Genomic DNA, 17975 nt, shown 5'->3' with positions numbered 1-17975 from the left:
AAACTCACTGGGAAGACATCTGGATCGTCATTGCACATTTGCAGGAATCGCTCTGGTCTGGCAGAAGAGTGCTCAGGGCCCTACAAACATATGAGGACTGTCAAGACACTAGATTAAATCCCTCCTCCTTCCCCCCCCCCCATAAAAAAAATCTGAATATTATTTCCCTTGAGTCTGCAAGACCTGAGCAGGGCTGTTGATAGAATGACTTGGAGGCCTGTCATTTATGGGACAGCCATATATCCAAGTTGACTTGATAGCAATAAATAACATCAACGATCTGTATACTGAGAAATAACTCTTCAGATATTTGCTATAGTCAGTACTTTAATGGAAAACAGCATTTGCTCCATAACTTTATGGTAACTATTCGGAATATGGAGTCTTAACGTCACTGTCTTACAAGTGTAAAGTAAAGCTATTGTCTGCAGCTTATCAAATAGTTAAGAACTTGCCAAGAAAACCCAAATACCAGGTTTTATTACATTTCTATTGAGTAATGCACATATGTATTGAGATGATGTATTGAAATTACAGGAAGGAGATTCCACCTGAACATTAGGAAGAACGTCCTGACTATAAGAGGTTCAACAGTAGAATTCTCTGCCTTGGAGTGTGTGAAAGCTCCTTCCTTGGAGGCTTTTAAACAGAGGGTGGATAGCCATCTGTAAGGGGTACTTTGATTGTGCTTTTCCTGTATGGCAGGGAGTGGGACTAGATGGCCCATGTGGTTTCTTCCAGCTCTATTATTCTATTCTATAATTGTCCTACTGGGACATAAGAGAAAAACAAAGCCTGCCTTAAGACACAAGTAAAAGGCAGTTAACAAGAAGACTGCAATCTTACCATTCCTTCCATGCCATGGGGAAGCAGGAGTACCATGCCATTTTGTCTCACCCACTTGGACTGTCCGGAACAGATGAACTGGTCAATAATACACTGAGCTGTGTTGTGAAAGTCACCAAACTGAGCTTCCCACAGCACCAAAGCATTGGGACTGGCCATGGCAAAGCCCAGCTCAAACCCTGTAATGACACAAATTAGGTACATGTATGATTTTCTGGAGTCTTATCAGTTAAGGCATTAACCTAAGTAACCTTCTCTAAGTATGGAACAGTGGAGTGTACGCACCCAGGACTCCATACTCTGAGAGAGAACTATTGCAGACTGTATATGGAGCTTGGTTTGGCCACAGGTGGTTCATAGGAATGCAGGTCCTCTTGTCAACATTCTGGTCATGTAAGACATGGTGTCGATGGCTGAAGAGAAATGGGACATAACCGCTCAGAAGATTTCAAAATATAATAAACATACATCAAACAAATGTTGGAAGTGTAATCAACAAGTAGGCATCTTTTTTCCACATCTGGTGGACTTGCCCAAAAGCTAAAGAGTTCTGGAACACAATTCAAAAGACATCCAAAAAATTCACAAAAAACGGATTAATAAAGAACCAGAGGGTTTTTTTTACTAGGCATGCTTGACTTGGAAGGAGAAAAAAATAATGAAAAACTATTTAATTACCTAACTACTGCAGCCAGAATTGTATTTGCTAGAAAATGGCGACGGAAAGAAATACCCCAATGGGAAAATGGCATAATAAAATTCTAGAGATAATGAGCATGGACGAACTAAAATATTGGCTAACAGCAAACCAAGGGTCTCCGAAGAAACACACAAACTGGGACCGGGTAAACGATTACTTTAGACAATGTAAAATAGAGATTGTTACATGAGGAGAAAAAACTTTTTTTTTTAATGAACTGCAACTAAAGAAGCAACAGTGAGGGAGTTAATTACTTAGATCTATTTTTTTACACAGAAAAAGAGTTACAAATGTCCAACAAAGACAAGAGGAAAGTCACATTTTTTTTCTATTTTTTAAATTTTTATCTTTTATTAAATATACATTTCTTTTTTCCCAACTGATTTTACCCTGGGTTTTTTTTCTCCCCTCTCTTTTTTTTCTTCTCTTGTGGGGGAGGGGGGAGGCTCTCCTCCTTTCCTTTCCTATCGACTACAACAATGTTCTCCCACTTTCAATGCACAAAACCTTACTTTTCTAACCTTATAAAACCCATCAATAAAAATATTACAAAAAAGAGAAATGGGACACCATGGAACTGTTGCTGAAGGGTTATGCAATTTAGTTGAATGACTAGTAACTATTAGTATTGCAATGCAGTTACTAATAATTCAAAATACTCATTTGCCCACACACTTCAGTCATTTATGACACAAAGACAGCGTAGAAAAAAAGATCTGCTTTTCCTAGATGCATAACATACAAGTGATCAGTTGAGAGAGGCTAGAAGAAGCACATGAGTAAGATCATTCTTTGCAGTTGGTTGTAGCTAAGCACTCCCAGACTCGAATCCTTAAATTCAGTGATTCTCAACCTGTGGATCCCCAGGTGTTTTGACCTACAACTCCCAGAAATCCCAGCCGGTTTGCCCACTATCAGGGTTTCTGGGAGTTGAAGGCCAAAACATCTGAGGACAAACAGGCTGAGAACCACTGCTTAAGTAGAAGCAACAGACCAAACTTAGCACTATGGTCTGATACTAAGCACTACATAAACCAGGGGTCCTCAAACTTTTTAAACAGAAGGCCAGGTCACAGTCCCTCAAAGTATTGGAGGGCCAGATTATAATTTGGAAACAAATGAATGAATTCCTATGCACATTGCACATATCTTATTTGTAGTGCAGAAACACTTTAAAAATAACAAAATAATTAAAACGAACAATTTTAAGAAACATAAACTTCTTAGTATTTCAATGGGAAATGTGGGCCTGCTTTTGGCTGATGAGATAGGGTTGTTGTTGTGTGCTTTCAAGTTGTTTCAGACTTAGGTTGACCCTGAGCAAGGGCCGGATAAATGACCTTGGAGGGCTGTATCCGCCCCCTGGGCCTTAGTTTGAGGGCTCCTGACATAAACTGATATTCTGCATGTCTAAGAAGACTTTTCATTTGACAGTAAATACTGCAGTGTCATGAACAAAGAAGGGGCACACATAACCAAGTGAACACTTTACCTGAAGGTTCCTCTCTCAACATCTTGTCCACTCAGTCGGATGTGGATTCCCTCTTTAAGGAGAGAGCCGAATGCCATGTATTCTGCCAAGGCCCAATCTACAGTTCTATTAGTAACCAATTCTCCGCGGGTCTTTAGAATCCTGCTTAAACCTGCAGAAATAAGTGAAGAGTTACAAGACCAATAGCTTCCTTTATTTTTGCTCATGAGCATATATGGTGCAAACATGGTGGCTAGAGTACTTTGCAATATTATTGCTCCAAAAAACATATGACGAAGATGTGAAAAACACATGCAAAATGTGGAGAAAGAGTAGTACCGGAGGGATCTGTTCTAATGTAAGATCTCCTTCCAACCTCATTTTTAATTAATTGGATTGACATTCATTCACCTTGAAGTGGAACGTGGCCTATTATATGGAAAATACCTATCGATAAGTGGTTCTCAACTGTGGGTCCCCAGGTATTTTGGCCTATAATTCCCAGAAATCCCAGCCAATTTACCAGCTGTTAGGATTTCTGGGAGTTGAAGGCCAAAACATCTGGGGACACAGGTTGAGAACCACTGCTATAGACTGAAGAAAGGTAAAAAGGTTAACAGAGAACATAAGTGTTCCATCAGCTGATGAACTTTACTCTAGAAGAGACTGCAAGGACATCAGGCATGCCCCAACTCTGGCAGTCTTTAGGAGGAGCCTGAAAACATGGTTGTTCCAGTGTGCCTTCCCAGAATAAGAAAACTCCCAGCAATATGTCCCTCAATGCACTTTATTAGTGATCTAGGAATGTCTGCTCGCCCATTCCTCTCTGAAAATTCTATCTTAGTTATATTTGACCTGGTCATGCTTAGCATTATTTTATAATTTTAATTATTGCATTTGGCCCAGCCATAGGTTTTTAAACGTTGTTGTGTTATGGTTAATGTTTACTGTTTATTTTCTGTTTATGAGTTTTATTTTATTGTTATGTATTACTGTTGTTATTGTTTTTATTGATGTACTGTGGGCTCAGCCTCATGTAAGCCGCACCGAGTCCTTTGGGAAATGGTAACAGGGTACAAATAAAGTATTATTATTATTATTATTATTATTATTATTATTATTATATTGTAAACATGAGATTTTCTTTGGCCCTAATGTAGGCTACATTACAGAGGAAAGTACAGGCAAAACCATCCCTGAGTATTTCTTGCCTAAGAAAGACCTATGAAATTCAAGGGGTTGCCATAAGTAGACAGGTATTTATTTATTTATTGTATCTGGAACGAACCAAGGGTACAGTTGATGTATTTGAGAAAAAACACAAAGTTTAAAAAACTTGGCATTATATTAAATGTCGTTTGGAGGATCTGGAGAACTAGTCCTATGAGGAGCGGCTTAAAGAGTTGGGCATGTTTGGCCTTAAGAAGAGAAGACTGAGAGGAGACATGATAGCCATGTATAAGTATGTGAGAGAAAGTCATAGGGAGGAGGGAGAAGGCGTGTTTTCTGCTGCCCTGGAGACTAGGATACAATGGAACAATGGCTTCAAACTACAAGAAAGGAGATTCCATCTGAACATTAGGAAGAACTTCCTGACTGTGAGAGCCATTCAGCAGTGGAACTCTCTGCCCCAGAGTGTGGTGGAGGCTCCTTCTTTGGAGGCTTTTAGACAGAGGCTGGATGGCAATCTGTTGGGGGTGCTTTGAATGCAACATTCCTGCTTCTTGGCAGGGGGTTGGACTGGATGGCCCATGAGGTCTCTTCCAACTCTAGGATTCTATGATTCTATGGTTCCTTGTCCAGTAGCTGGCCACTTGGAGTTCCTCTGGTGTTGCTATAAGAAGGTCCTCCATTGTGCATGTGGCAGGGCTCAGGCTGCATTGTAATAGGTGGTCTGTGGTTGTTCTTCTCGACCAGAAGCAACCATAAGGTTGACTTGAAAGGACACATAAACACAAAATAAAACATTATTCCAGTATGGCCTGAAGTCATAATGGACTACTCCCACTGCCTAGGATTGCACTATCTCATGGAGACCCAATCAATGGTAATCTCAAGGATTTTTATCCAAACAGTCCAGTATAACCTTCTGCAGCACATGCCATCATCCCATTAAAAAATGAACCCCATGTAGACTACTGATCTCAGATGTCATACCTCCATGGATTGTGAAGTTTTCAACAGGAACTGAGCTTGCCACCTTTCCTATATGGATCAAATCCTCTTCATTCAAACCAGTGGAAGGACAGGTCATGCTCCTGGGCTGGCCATCCAGAGTGAAGAAACCTAGAGAAGCAAAGAGATGAGTCTGACATTCACCGGAGGAACAAAATCCAGCTGCTGGAGCAACAACTAGGGGACACTGCCAACTTTCTTTTGAGAAGAGGAAAACTGGCAAGGAAATTACAACATGCTAAATTATTGAACAGGCTATTTCCTGACAGTGATTCTACAGCAAGGAGAGAACCTCTGGAGAGGGCCTTCTTTCGCCCATTCCTCTTTCACAGGCTCGACTTGTGGGAACGAGGGAGAGGGCCTTCTCCGCTGTGGCCCCCCTAGGGAGGTCAAGCAAGCTCCTATCCTAGTTGCTTTCAAGAAAGATCTGAAAAGTTGGCTTTTCTGATGTGCCTTCGGAGAGTAGCCACTCAACCCATTTGGTTGTTTCCACCTACAGCTGCCCTCAGAATAAAGCACCTTCCCCTGTCCCCCATAAAGGCCAAATCCCATTGCTCCTCTGTACAGAAGTGTTTATTATAATGTGTTTAAATCTGTATTTGTGTTTTACATTGTTTGCCTATGGCTGGAGCGGGCCAGCTGTGAGAGATATGTTGCCATGGAAACAAGGCAGAAGAGGAGGTGGGAGGAGCTTAGAGAGAAAAAGGTTTGAAAGTGACAGTTAAGTTTCAGTCAGGAGGAAGAGACCCTGAGAGAGAGTAGCAGAGTCAGATAAGGACTCTGAGAGAGTAGCAGAGTCGGGGAAGAGACTCTGAGGAGTGAAGAAGTGTAGAGTTAGTTAGTGTTCGTGAATATTTCTTCAGCTAGGGAGCTGAAGGGTAAAACTTTGTTAGATTTCTTTAGTTAAAAAGAACTAACAGAGGCTTTGTACGATTGCTAGTCGGTGGAAGACTGGAGTTCTATTATTTGATCCAGTATAGATCAAACAGTGAGAATATTCACAGCAGGGAACACTGAATAATAGACACCTTCACCAGAGCAAGAGTTTAAAAGTTGTAACATCAAAGGCTGAATTGTATCTCTACCAAGTCATATTGTAACCATCAAGTATATGCCAAGCATAACCTCTCCATATTGTAACCATCAAGTATATGCCAAGCTGAACATCTTTATATTGCAACCACAAGCTTTGTTCAACAATAAATTTGTTCTCTTTGTTATTTTAAAAACTGCCTCATCTCCATTGATTTTACGTTCGGTGCATTCCACTCTACCAAAATTACCTCACAACATAAACAGAGACTAACAGAGACTTTAATACTAGCGTCTCTATACATTATGGTGGCAGTTTAATTAGCATTTGACGGAGGTTCCTTACAGTTTTTGGTGGTCCCATTTCGGTGGCATTAATACCCTTTCGGCTCCTCTCTCATAAATGCACTTCTATCCCTATCTCACCCAGGGTTTTAATCTTTTAATATTTTACCTCATACATCTGGCCCGCCCTCTGTGTTCAATTTTATTATGCTATTTTAAATTGTTTATTTTATTTGTTATCTTATATATTTTGTTATGAAGTATTTTCTTATTTACTTTGTTTAATTAAGTTGTATTATTTTGGACTTGGTCTCGTGTTAGCCGTCCCGAGTCTCCTTTGGGGAGATGGTGGCAGGTTATAAATAATAATAATAATAATAATAATAATAATTATTATTATTATTATTGAGACTGACTCACTTCAGCAAAGCAACCTTTGTGTGATGAGTGTGTAAATGCTTCTCACATATTACAGGCCTCATACTGTGCTGGTCAGTGACCGTAATAAAATTTTGTATTGTATAGGCCTTATACTGAACCTTCAGTACTGGAAGTACCAGGCAAGCATGTCCCCACTTAAAGCCAGAAGCTGCAAGAACCATCTTCCAGCAGAATAATTACTTTTTAAACTGAATCCACTAGGAAGAAGACATAACCTACCAGGCCATGGAGAATCTAGCCAGTGCTTGATGTGAAGGATTTTCTCATCCTTGGACCTGGCATGCGCCTCCTCACAGATCTTGTCATATTTGGCAATTTCCTCCTGAAATGTGTAAGCAAGAAAAGCTGTAAGCAAGGTTAAGCAAACTTTCAGCACTATTATTTCCACATATCTACATTTTATTTAGGTATTATAGACCACCACTTTGGCCTGGAATAAGTTTCTCTATGTATCCCATGGTGGTGCAGCAGGTTAAACTGCTGAGCTGCTGAACTTGCTGACTGTTGGTGGTTCGAATCCAGACAGCAGGGTGAACTCCCACTGTTAACCCCAGCTTCTGCCAACCTAGCAGTTCAAAAACATGCAAATGTGAGAAGATCAATAAGTATCACTCCAACGGAAAGGTAATGGCGCTCCATGCAGCCATGCTGGCCACTTGACCTTGGATGTGTCTATGGACAATGCCGACTCTTCGGCCTAGAAATGGAGAGCAGCACCACCCCCAGAGTCAGACATGGCTAGACTTAATGTCAGGGGAAACCTTTACCTTTACCTATGCACTAAAATGAGGGTAAAATGTCCTAATTTTTGAGAACTATTTACCATTTACTATTTCTAAGGTTGCAAACAGGTTAGAAAATGCCTGACTGGAGGTAGAACTTCCAGGAGCTGGTTGCTGGGAAATCCTTTCCAGTCAAGTTCGGAAGCATATAAACACACTTGGAATTCCTCAAAAGTATCATGAATTGTCTTGGAAATGTTTCTGATTTTGTGTCCATCCATGTGTAACATCTTGGGAGCTGGACTCAATCTGGAAGGGTTTGTGCATTCACTTCCTCTATTTCCAGAATACTTAAAATAATATTACGGGGTGACACAGTCAATATTCCAAGATTACTGATAGAAGGCAGGGGAAATCTACAGTTGCATTCATCCATGCCATCTTGTGCCTTGATTCATTGTCCTATGCCGAGCCATGATTCTAACAGGGATAAACTTGTGGGCATGTTTTATCTGTATTTTCTTATATGTCATATTATTTCCTTCCACCTCCAGCTTCAAGCCCTTCTCAACCTTACATCTACAACTTTTGCAGTGTAATAAAGTGGGGGAAAGGGGAGAGGAAGGATAAAACGAAACAAGATAGAGGGTTTTATTCCAAGAAAATGATTATATTTAGGGTCACCATAAGTTAGAAATGACTTGGACGCACACAACAACAACAATGGTCTTAATAATATTCACATTTTAGATGCCATGCTGACAGCTTCATCCTCTCTGACTAAAAAAGTGCTTCTTCTACTTTCTATTTATCTATCATTTACACAGATTGTTTTCCTTACGTTTTCATTTTTAGATGCTGCATCTTCCAGTACTGGACAGATTATTTTGCCCTATTCTAGCATCAGAGAGCCGCTACACTACAGAGCTGCACTTGCAATTTTTAGTGTGCACTTCTGACATTGGAGCCCCTGGTGAAACCCTTGTGCCGGTAGGATTGCTGACTGAAAGATCGGCCGTTTGAATCCAGGGAGCGGAGTGAGCTTCTGTCATTCAGCTCCAGCTTCTCATGCAGGATATGAGAGAAGCCTCCCAAAGGATGGTAAAATATCTGGGCGTCCCTGGGCAACGTCCTTGGAGACGGCCAATTCTCTCACACCAGAAGCGACTTGCAGTTTCTCAAGTCGCTCCTGACACGAAAAAAAACCAACTTTTGACATTACTTAGTTTTCTCATCCTTGACCATTTAATCAGTAGACAGACACACGCACACACACACATGCATATATATATATATAGGGAGGGGGAGAGAGAGACAATAAAGCAGTTTATTAAGCATGTGTAGAAGGTTATGATGGGTGACTAGAATTAGAATTGATGACCAAGCCATAAATGAAAGTACCTCATACTCAGGTTGATTTACCACTCCTTGTGAAACTAGAGTCTCAGCATATTTTTGCAGCACAGGCTTCTGCTTCCGGATTTGTTTGTACATCAGTGGCTGGGTGAACATTGGCTCATCCATCTCATTGTGCCCATTTCTCCTGTAGCATACCTAGTATATTTCAAGAAAAGCTGACTATGTCAACCTCTCCAATGTTAGTTTGCAGACAAAAATATATTTCCAAGATTATTAAGTAATTTATTAATTTATTAATTTATTAATTATTTGAACTTATATGCCGCCACTCCCCTGGGGCTCGGAGCGGCTTACAAGAACAGGTTAAAATCGAACACAATTTAAAACAATTTAAAACAATTTAAAAACAATCAGAGATCAAAGGCCCGTCGAAATAGATATGTCTTGCATGCCCTGCGGAAAGCTAATAAATCCCGCAAGGCACGGTACATCGGCCCCAGACCATGCAAGGCCTTAAAGGTGAGTACCATCACTTTGAAAGTGATCCGGTGGTCAATTGGTAACCAATGCAGCTGCAGTAAGATTGGTGTTATGTGGCATCTCATTGGAGTTCCCGCAAGAAGCCGAGCAGCTGCGTTTTGTACCAGCTTGAGCTTCCGGATCACCGACAGAGGAAGGCCAATATAGAGGGCATTACAGTAGTCCAGTCTTGAGATGACTGTAGCTTGGATCACCGTAGCTAGGTCGTCCCTGGACAGGTAGGGGGCCAGCCGTCTAGCCTGCCGCAGATGAAAAAAGGCGGTTCTGCTAATGGCGGAGACCTGGGCCTCCATCGTCAGCAGAGGGTCCAAAAGGATTCCCAGACTCTTTACCAATGGTGACGGGCGTAGCGCATCGCCATCCAGGGTAAGCAGCTGGATATCCCCACTGCCTGGTTGACCCAGCCATAGGATCTCCGTCTTTGCTGGATTCACCCTCAACCTGCTGGCACGCAGCCATCCAGTAACGGCCTCGAGGCACTGATGGAAACAATCGGGTACAGAGTCCGGTCGGCCTTCCATCTTCAGCACAAGCTGAGTGTCATCAGCATACTGGTAACACTCAAGCCCAAAACCTCGAACCAGCTGAGCAAGTGGTCGCATATAGATGTTAAACAACAGAGGGGAGAGAATGGCCCCCTGAGGAACCCCACAAGATAGAGGGGACCTCTCAGAGACCAGGCCTCCCCTCTCCACTCGCTGTCCACGGTTGTGAAGAAAGGAGGACAGCCAGTTTAAAGCTGTCCCCCTGACTCCAGCAACAGCAAGGCAGTGGGTCAAAAGATTGTGGTCGACTGTGTCAAATGCTGCTGTGAGATCCAATAACACAAGCAGCGCTGACCCGCCCTGGTCAAGCTGGCATCGAAGGTGATCCATGATGGAGACCAGCACAGTCTCTGTCCCATGCCCCGCACGGAAGCCGGACTGGAAGAGAAGCCGGACTGGAGGGAACTGAAGGATCTAAATCTGGTTTCTTCAGCAGGGGAGAGACCACCGCCTCTTTTAAACCCTCTGGAAAAACTCCTTGCTCAAGGGAGCTGTTTATGATCTTCAACAGAGGGTCACGTAATCCCTCCAAGCAGGATTTCACCAACCAAGAGGGACATGGATCAAGGGGGCAAGAGGTCGGTCTAGCTGCAGCTATGAGCCTATCGACAGTCCCTGCGTCCAGCGGGATGAACTGGTCAAGGACGGGCCCAGCAAGAGGCCACGGAGTCTCAAGTTCTCTCACTGTATCAATTGTGGCAGGGAGGTCCCGGTGAAGTAGCGAGATCTTGTCTGCAAAATAGCTCTGAAAATCCTCGGCTGAAGGGGCCTGATCACCGCTTTTTGGGACGGTTGGAACCGTCGTTAGAGATCGAATTATTTTGAACAATTTTGCTGGGCGTGAGCTAGCAGACTTTATCAAAGAAGCATAATATACTCGCTTTGCCTCGGTGATAGCAAGCTCATAGGACTCCCTAAATGCCTCATAAGCTGATCTCGATGCTCCGTCACGGAGTTCTCACCACACGCCCTCTAGCCGTCTTTTTTCCCGCTTCATCAGTCGAAGTTCCTCTGTGAACCAAGGAGACCGATTTTGGCGGGGTTGGAGAAGGCGTTTAGGGGCGATCTCGTCGAGTGCATTGGATAGCCTGATGTTCCATGTGTCCACCTGCACATCGATTGAGTCACTGGCAAGCTCCAGATCCCTCGGAGCATTCTGGAACCTACTAGGTTCCATAAGTCTCCTAGGGCAAGCCCAAATTGGCTCGGCGCCTTTGCAGGGTGGGTAGGCGTGCTCCAACCGGACTCTCAGAGCACAGTGATCCGACCATGGAACCTCTATAGTAGAGGCTTGGGTCATTTAAATTCCTGCGCTGAAAATCAGGTCTAGCATGTGTCCCGCTTGATGTGTGGGCCCAGTAATACAGAACGAGAGTCCTAGTGTCTCCATGGTAGACACTAGGTCTATAGCTGCTGATGAACAAGAGTCGGCATCAGCATGGACATTGAAATCCCCCAAGACAGTAAGTCTGGGAAATCTCAAGGACCATTCCGACACAGTCTCCAGCAGCTGGGATAGGCTGTCTGCTGGTGCGCTAGGTGCACGGTACACCAGCAGAAAGGCCACATTCTCAGAGAAATCCCACACCAGGCCAACACTTTCAATGCCAGAAATGTTCAGCACATGAACTGCCCTAAGAGAGAAGCTTTCTTGGGAGAGCATAGCCCCCCCCCCACCCCCCGCCTCCTAGTCCGCATCTGGTGAGTGATTACATAACCTGGAGATGTTATTTCCTGGAGTAGGATCTCATCCCCCTCTTGGATCCAAGTTTCTGTGATACACACTAGGTCAGCTCCCTGATCATTAAGGAAATCCCTGATAGTCGCAATTTTGTTCCTTATGGACCTAGCATTCACCAACACCAGAGTAGGAGGGGAGGAAACTGGTCACCTGTCACAGGTGTGCCTGGGGATAGGCCGCAGGTCAGAGGGGGGCCGAGTCTCCCACCGACTCAACCTCCCTCTAGTGTTTGGCCTGCACCTACTGTCATACCATATCAAGTAACATGAGATGTTTTGTGAGAATTAGATTTATACGTATATGCATTTGATTTTCACCTCACATTTCACCTCCAAAATGAAACTTAAGGTGTGGCATATATAGAAGCAATATTCTTTGGTCTGGGCATAATGACATTAAATTGGATAATAGAAGTCTACAGTGTTAACACAATGCAGTTCAAAACTGCATTAGATAGCAGTGTAGATGGGACCCTTTGTCTATATACTTAGCAAATCCTAAAAATAACATTACATCTCTTAATATAGAAAAATAAATAAATAAATGTGAGATTTTCAGAGTGCATACTCCAGACATAAATATACCTAAATGTTTTCTCACATTTGGTCACCCCACAGATTTACTAATATTTCCTCTCCACAAATGAGAGTACCACCTACCAGATCCACGACTACGTCTTTGTGGAAAGTGCTGCGCCATTCAGCAGCCACGTTGCAGACATACACCACAGCCTCTGGATCATCGGCATTAACGTGGAAGATGGGTGCATTAACCACTCGGGCTACATCTGTTGGGTACGGAGAAGAGCGAGCCATACGGGGATCGGTGGTGAATCCAATCTGGAAAGGACAACAACATTGTTTTTAAAAAGAAACGTAACTGTCAAAGTAAATAAGAGTTGGATAAGAGGTATATGGAGACTTCATTTATCACTTTCAACTGAAAAAAATTGTAGAATATAAAAAAATGTTTTTCCAAAACAGTTATTGCCAGTTTGAGAAGCACTGAGATAAAACGTAAAAGTTTCCCCTGACACTAATTCTAGCGATGAGGCTAATTTAATAATTAATGCATTTACACACTGATATCAATTAGATTCTATTGATATTAGTGCATAAATGCACTACTTATTCAATAGAGTAAACATAAATATGATGTTGGTTTTTATTGTTTCTATTGTGGTATTGGAGCCCCCGGTGGCACAGTGGGTTAAAGCGCTGAGCTGCTGAGCTTGTTGACCAAAAGGTTGCAGGTTCGATTCCGGGGAGCGGCGTGAGCTTCTGCTTTCAGCCCTAGCTTCTGTCAACCTAGCAGTTCGAAAACATGCAAATGTTAGTAGATCAATAGGTACTGGCGGGAAGGTAAGGGCGCTCCATGCAGTCATGCCGGCCACATGACCTTGGAGGTGTCTATGGACAACGCCGGCTCTTTGGCTTAGAAATGGAGATGAGCCCCACACCCCAGAGTCACACATGACTGGACTTAATGTCAGGGGACAACCTTTACCTTTACCTATTGTGGTTTATATTGTTTTAACACTTAATTTGTATTTTGCTATTATGTGTTGTAAACCGCCTTGTGGTAAACCGCCTTGAGTCACCGACAGGCTGAGAAATGCAGTATACAAGTATACTAAATAATAATAAATAATAAAGGTTTCCCCTGACATTAGTCTAGTCGTGTCCGACTCTGGGTGGTGGTGCTCATCTCAATTTATAAGATGAAGAGCTAGTGTTGTCCATAGACACCTCCAAGGTTATGTGGCCAGCATGACTACATGGAACACCGTTACCTTCCTGCCGAAGCGGTACCTATTGATCTATTCACATTTACATGTTTTCAAACTGCTAGGTTGACAGAAGCTGGGACTAACAGTGGGAGCTCATACCGCTCCCCGAATTCTACCTGCCAACCTTTTGGTCAGCAAGTTGAGTAGCTCAGCGATTTAACCTATTGCACCACCAGGAGCCCCTGAGAAACATTGAATTGGACTATTATTTCAATTACATCAATCAAATCAAGGAAGGAGAATTGCTATTGGTTATAAATTCGACCATTATAGGACAGACTGTTTCATTCTGGTATCTGTTTAGGATTGGGGAGTTGGGGAGGATATATAGTTTTAAATGCAATTTTAATTGTCTCTAAACTGTGTTTTAACTTATTATACATGACACAATATTTAATTGTTTTTAATTGTTCTAAACATTTGCTGCATAGAGCTAGAAATGTAACATACACAACTAAAGAGATGTGGAAGAAATCGCAACATTTTGTCATGTCATAATAAGTTGTATTTTCACAGAAAGGAAATAGTTAAAAACTTTAAAAAAATCCTTCCTCTAATAATGAAGCATTTCTGATTTCTCGAATATCCTGTTGTATGACTCATTTTATGGAATGTTAGAAGACAAACAGGATGAGGGAAAATGGTGAAGATTCAAATGTTTGTATTTGCTGTTTTTGAATGTATTGTGAGCTGCCTTGCGTCCTATGGGTAAAAATAAAGTAAATACATAAACAAATAATAAATAATTTAAATTTGCCCATCCAGGTATTTTGGGACAAAAAGCAGATGTTATTAAATAATGGAACACTTGATAACCAAAATGACATGTCAATTGGCTTTTCTAACGAGGTAAATTTCAAATGATCATCATATTCCTGGTGGGTTTTAAATTAGACAAAAACAACTACAGGATGAGACATTATAATAATAAAAGGATCCATAGTTACCTGGTTGTTTACCACCACATGAACTGTCCCGTGTGTTGTATAGGAAGGCAGGTCGCTCAAGTGGAATGTCTCATAAACTATACCTTGCCCAGCAAAAGCAGCATCTCCATGCAAAAGGATAGACATCACCTTCAAGGGGGAAAACAAGATCATAATGATGAACTAAATGTCTACAACTGAATTAAAGCTTAGCAAAGTTTCTTTTTTCAAATACAGCTTATGAAATCCAACCATCAGCACAGCCTCTAGAATCATAGATTTGGAAGAGACCTTGTGGATCATCCAATCCAACCCCCTGCCAAGAAGCAGGAAAATCACATTCTACTTCTATTGGTTTGGGTATTTGAGAGCTGAAGTCCAATGAAATAACTGACACCGATGCTACAGAATGAGAATGTTTTGACTGCAGAAGGAAGCCATTTGTGATAGATGTAAAATATTTATCTTTCAGTATCAAAGGAGTACGTTTGGTCATCCTTGGGAATCCAACTGAAAAAACAAAAGCAAAGGGATGTATATGTAACTACTTACTTTTTTCCCTTCAGTATCTCCACAATAAAATTGCTCTGCCTTTGTCTTGCCCTGAACAACTGGATCAGCAGCCTCCAAATGAGAAGGATTTGCAACCAGTGAAAGAGTGATGGTCCGGTCCGTAACTCGATTAATTCTCCGGTGATACATTCCCAAATGATACTTCACATCACCTGAGCCCTGAGAAAAGACACTAAGATTAACGTTAAGATCTTCGAGGTTTTGGTAATGTCATTTTTCAAAAAAGAAAGTATTTACTCTGTATTCCTTTAGACAGGAATAAACTGGTCAGAAAGGACACAAAATAATCAGAGCCTGCACAGCATACAAATCACAATAAAGAAAAGTAGAGTACTGTGACTTCAACCTGTTTTCATGATAGGTTTTTATTGAATTAATCTATACAGATAATTGTTAGAGTACTGCATTGGCCTTTGCAACCTTGCAAGGCTGTTACACTTACTAAAAAAAAGTGTCCTCAAATGCTCACTATGAGGAAAGGATGCTTTTGCCACTCTTGGCCTCTTCCCAAGATTATTTTATGTCCAGAAAAGGACTTTTTAAATAAGAGGAAGTGATCTGGAAGTTGTGTCTTCACTTTCCATTCTTTTAAAATGAAGCTCTTTTCTGAGTCTATAATGCTTTTCATTAGAATTAATGGAAACAGAGGGAACCCTTGGATCAATTCACTGCTAAAACATATTTGGCATTCAAATACGAGGGTTATCCAGAAAGTAAGGTTGCAAGGCACGTAGCCCACATGGGGAATTTTCTCAGGGGAAGATGGTATCACTGCAATGTACTGGGAAGCCTACGGAAGGAATGAGCAGTGCCAGTTGTCAGTAACTCATTGATTGATGTTGTGTGAAGGTTAGAGATGAGTGTCTTGGTTCCATTTCCCGCCAAGTGCAAAGTTCTCATTGTAATACCCTACCTAAATGCTAAGGGCATGAACGCCACTGAGATTCATCGCGAGAAAAATTGTGGCGTCAGTGTTTTGGGACAGAAAAGGGGTTCTGTTCGTTGATTTTTGGAAAGAGGTGAAACAATCAATGCTGCAAGATACTGTGAGACCATGAAGAAACTTTGCAGAGCCATCCAAAACAAACTGTGGGATACTGACAGCAGGTGTCTGTCTCCAGCATGACAATGCGAGTCCACACACCGCTCATGCAACCCAAGAGTTGTGACTTCATTTGCTTGAGATGTTTTAAGCCATCCCTCTCACAGCTCCAATTTTGCACCCAGTGACTATCATCTGTTAACTAAATTGAAGGAACACCTGGGTGGAAAACACTTTTCCAACAATAATGAGGTGAAAATCGAAGTGACAAACTGGCTGAAAAAGATGACGGGAAACTTCTATGACACAGGCATCAAAAAACTTGTTGCTAGGATGACAAAATGTTTTGAACTGAATGATGGTTATGTGGGAAAATGGTAGGTTACTCACCTGTAACCATCTTTCTTCGAGTGGTCCTCTGTGAATCCACACATATGGAGAATGTGCGCCTGTGCAGGCTCCAACGGAAAACTTCCCAGTTTAAAACTTTTAAGTTTTGGCGGTAACCCTGCCCAGCCGCCCGCAGGGCATAAAAGCGCCCCGCGCGCACACCCTGTAGTTCCTACGCCGCTTTAGCAAGGAAAAAACAAGGTTTGCAAGAGGGGACGGCCGGGCGGGTTTGTGTGGATTCACAGAGGACCGCTTGAAGAAAGATGGTTACAGGTGAGTAACCTACCATTTTTCTTCATGGCCTCTGTGAATGCACACAAATGGAGAGCTAGCAAGCTGAAGTCCCGGATGGTGGGAAGCAAACCGACACCAAAATAATCTTAGGGACCAAACATGTTTATTAAGATGAACAAGCATAGCACTATTGAAAGCTTGCATAACTGAAAAGGTGTCACATGCAAGTGACAAGGGTACTGTCGAGTTGAAATAACCAGAACAACTGTTCCAACAACATTTTGCAGAATAAAAAGTACATTTATCCCAGCTCCAAGCGTGTTTACTTTGTTTATCAACAGCGAGAAGGGAGGGACTGGAATGACATGTAAGCACATAACACTTACAGGCACATCATGATTAAACGGCATTGCATAACAAGAAAGCGACGTTACATAAAAAACTCCAACGGTTCGGTACCGTACGGTACAAATATTCACCAAGAATAAGGCACAGTATTACATACAGTAAGAGTGCAACAACAAAGACTTCAAACCCCACAGCGTTAGTGGTACATCTCAGGGAGGGCAAGAGGCCAAAATCGCTCGACCAAACGCAGTGTCCCTTCGGGAGCAAGTGTCCAATCGGTAATGAGAGACAAATGTCATAGGGTTCGACTAAATGGCCGCCTTGCAGATGGAGTCTAACGGCACCCCCCGAGGAAAGCCGTAGTGGCGGCCACCGCCCGTGTCGACCTCGGGCGAATCGAGACCGGGGGAGGCTTGTGAGCTAGTTCGTAACAAAGTTCAATAGTAGCAGCAATCTAGCGAGACAGACGCTGGGAAGAGATAGGTAGTCCAACCTTGTCTGTCGCATAAGCGACAAAGAGTCTTTGAGTCTTTCGTATCGAGGCAGTTCTTTGTCTGTAAAACAAAAGTGCCCTCTGAACGTCGAGGGTATGGAGTCTTTTCTCAGTAGAGGAAGACGGGCCCTGGAAAAAGGCCGGAAGCACAATGTCTTCATTGATATGGAAAGCTGACACCACCTTGGGTAGGAAGGTGATGTCGGTCCGCAGAACCACACGGTCAGCATGAAACACCATGTACGGTTCGTCGATCCGGAGAGCCGACAACTCAGAGGGACGACGGGACGACGTGATGGCGACAAGGAACGCCACCTTTCAGG

At 42.5% G+C, this 17975-nt stretch overlaps 1 protein-coding gene across 5 annotated transcripts in view; it reads right to left on the bottom strand.

The window, feature by feature from the left end:
- The window catches only part of OGDH (oxoglutarate dehydrogenase), an 82956-nt gene that overhangs the window by 10150 nt on the left and 54831 nt on the right, over nt 1–17975 (bottom strand). For all 5 annotated transcript variants that reach the window (XM_060787211.2, XM_060787213.2, XM_060787209.2 and 2 more), the window contains 10 exons: nt 15125–15304; nt 14594–14722; nt 12517–12696; nt 9074–9226; nt 7170–7272; nt 5175–5303; nt 3039–3189; nt 1132–1259; nt 847–1025; nt 9–80 (listed from right to left, as the gene is read on the bottom strand). In XM_060787211.2, the coding sequence (XP_060643194.2) occupies nt 9–80; nt 847–1025; nt 1132–1259; nt 3039–3189; nt 5175–5303; nt 7170–7272; nt 9074–9226; nt 12517–12696; nt 14594–14722; nt 15125–15304 (1404 nt within the window). The remainder of the gene's footprint in view (nt 1–8; nt 81–846; nt 1026–1131; nt 1260–3038; nt 3190–5174; nt 5304–7169; nt 7273–9073; nt 9227–12516; nt 12697–14593; nt 14723–15124; nt 15305–17975) is intronic.

Source organism: Anolis sagrei, chromosome 7 (genome assembly GCF_037176765.1).
Source record: "Anolis sagrei isolate rAnoSag1 chromosome 7, rAnoSag1.mat, whole genome shotgun sequence".
Classification (NCBI taxonomy): domain Eukaryota; kingdom Metazoa; phylum Chordata; class Lepidosauria; order Squamata; family Dactyloidae; genus Anolis; species Anolis sagrei.
This window is presented reverse-complemented; position numbering and strand designations above follow the sequence as displayed.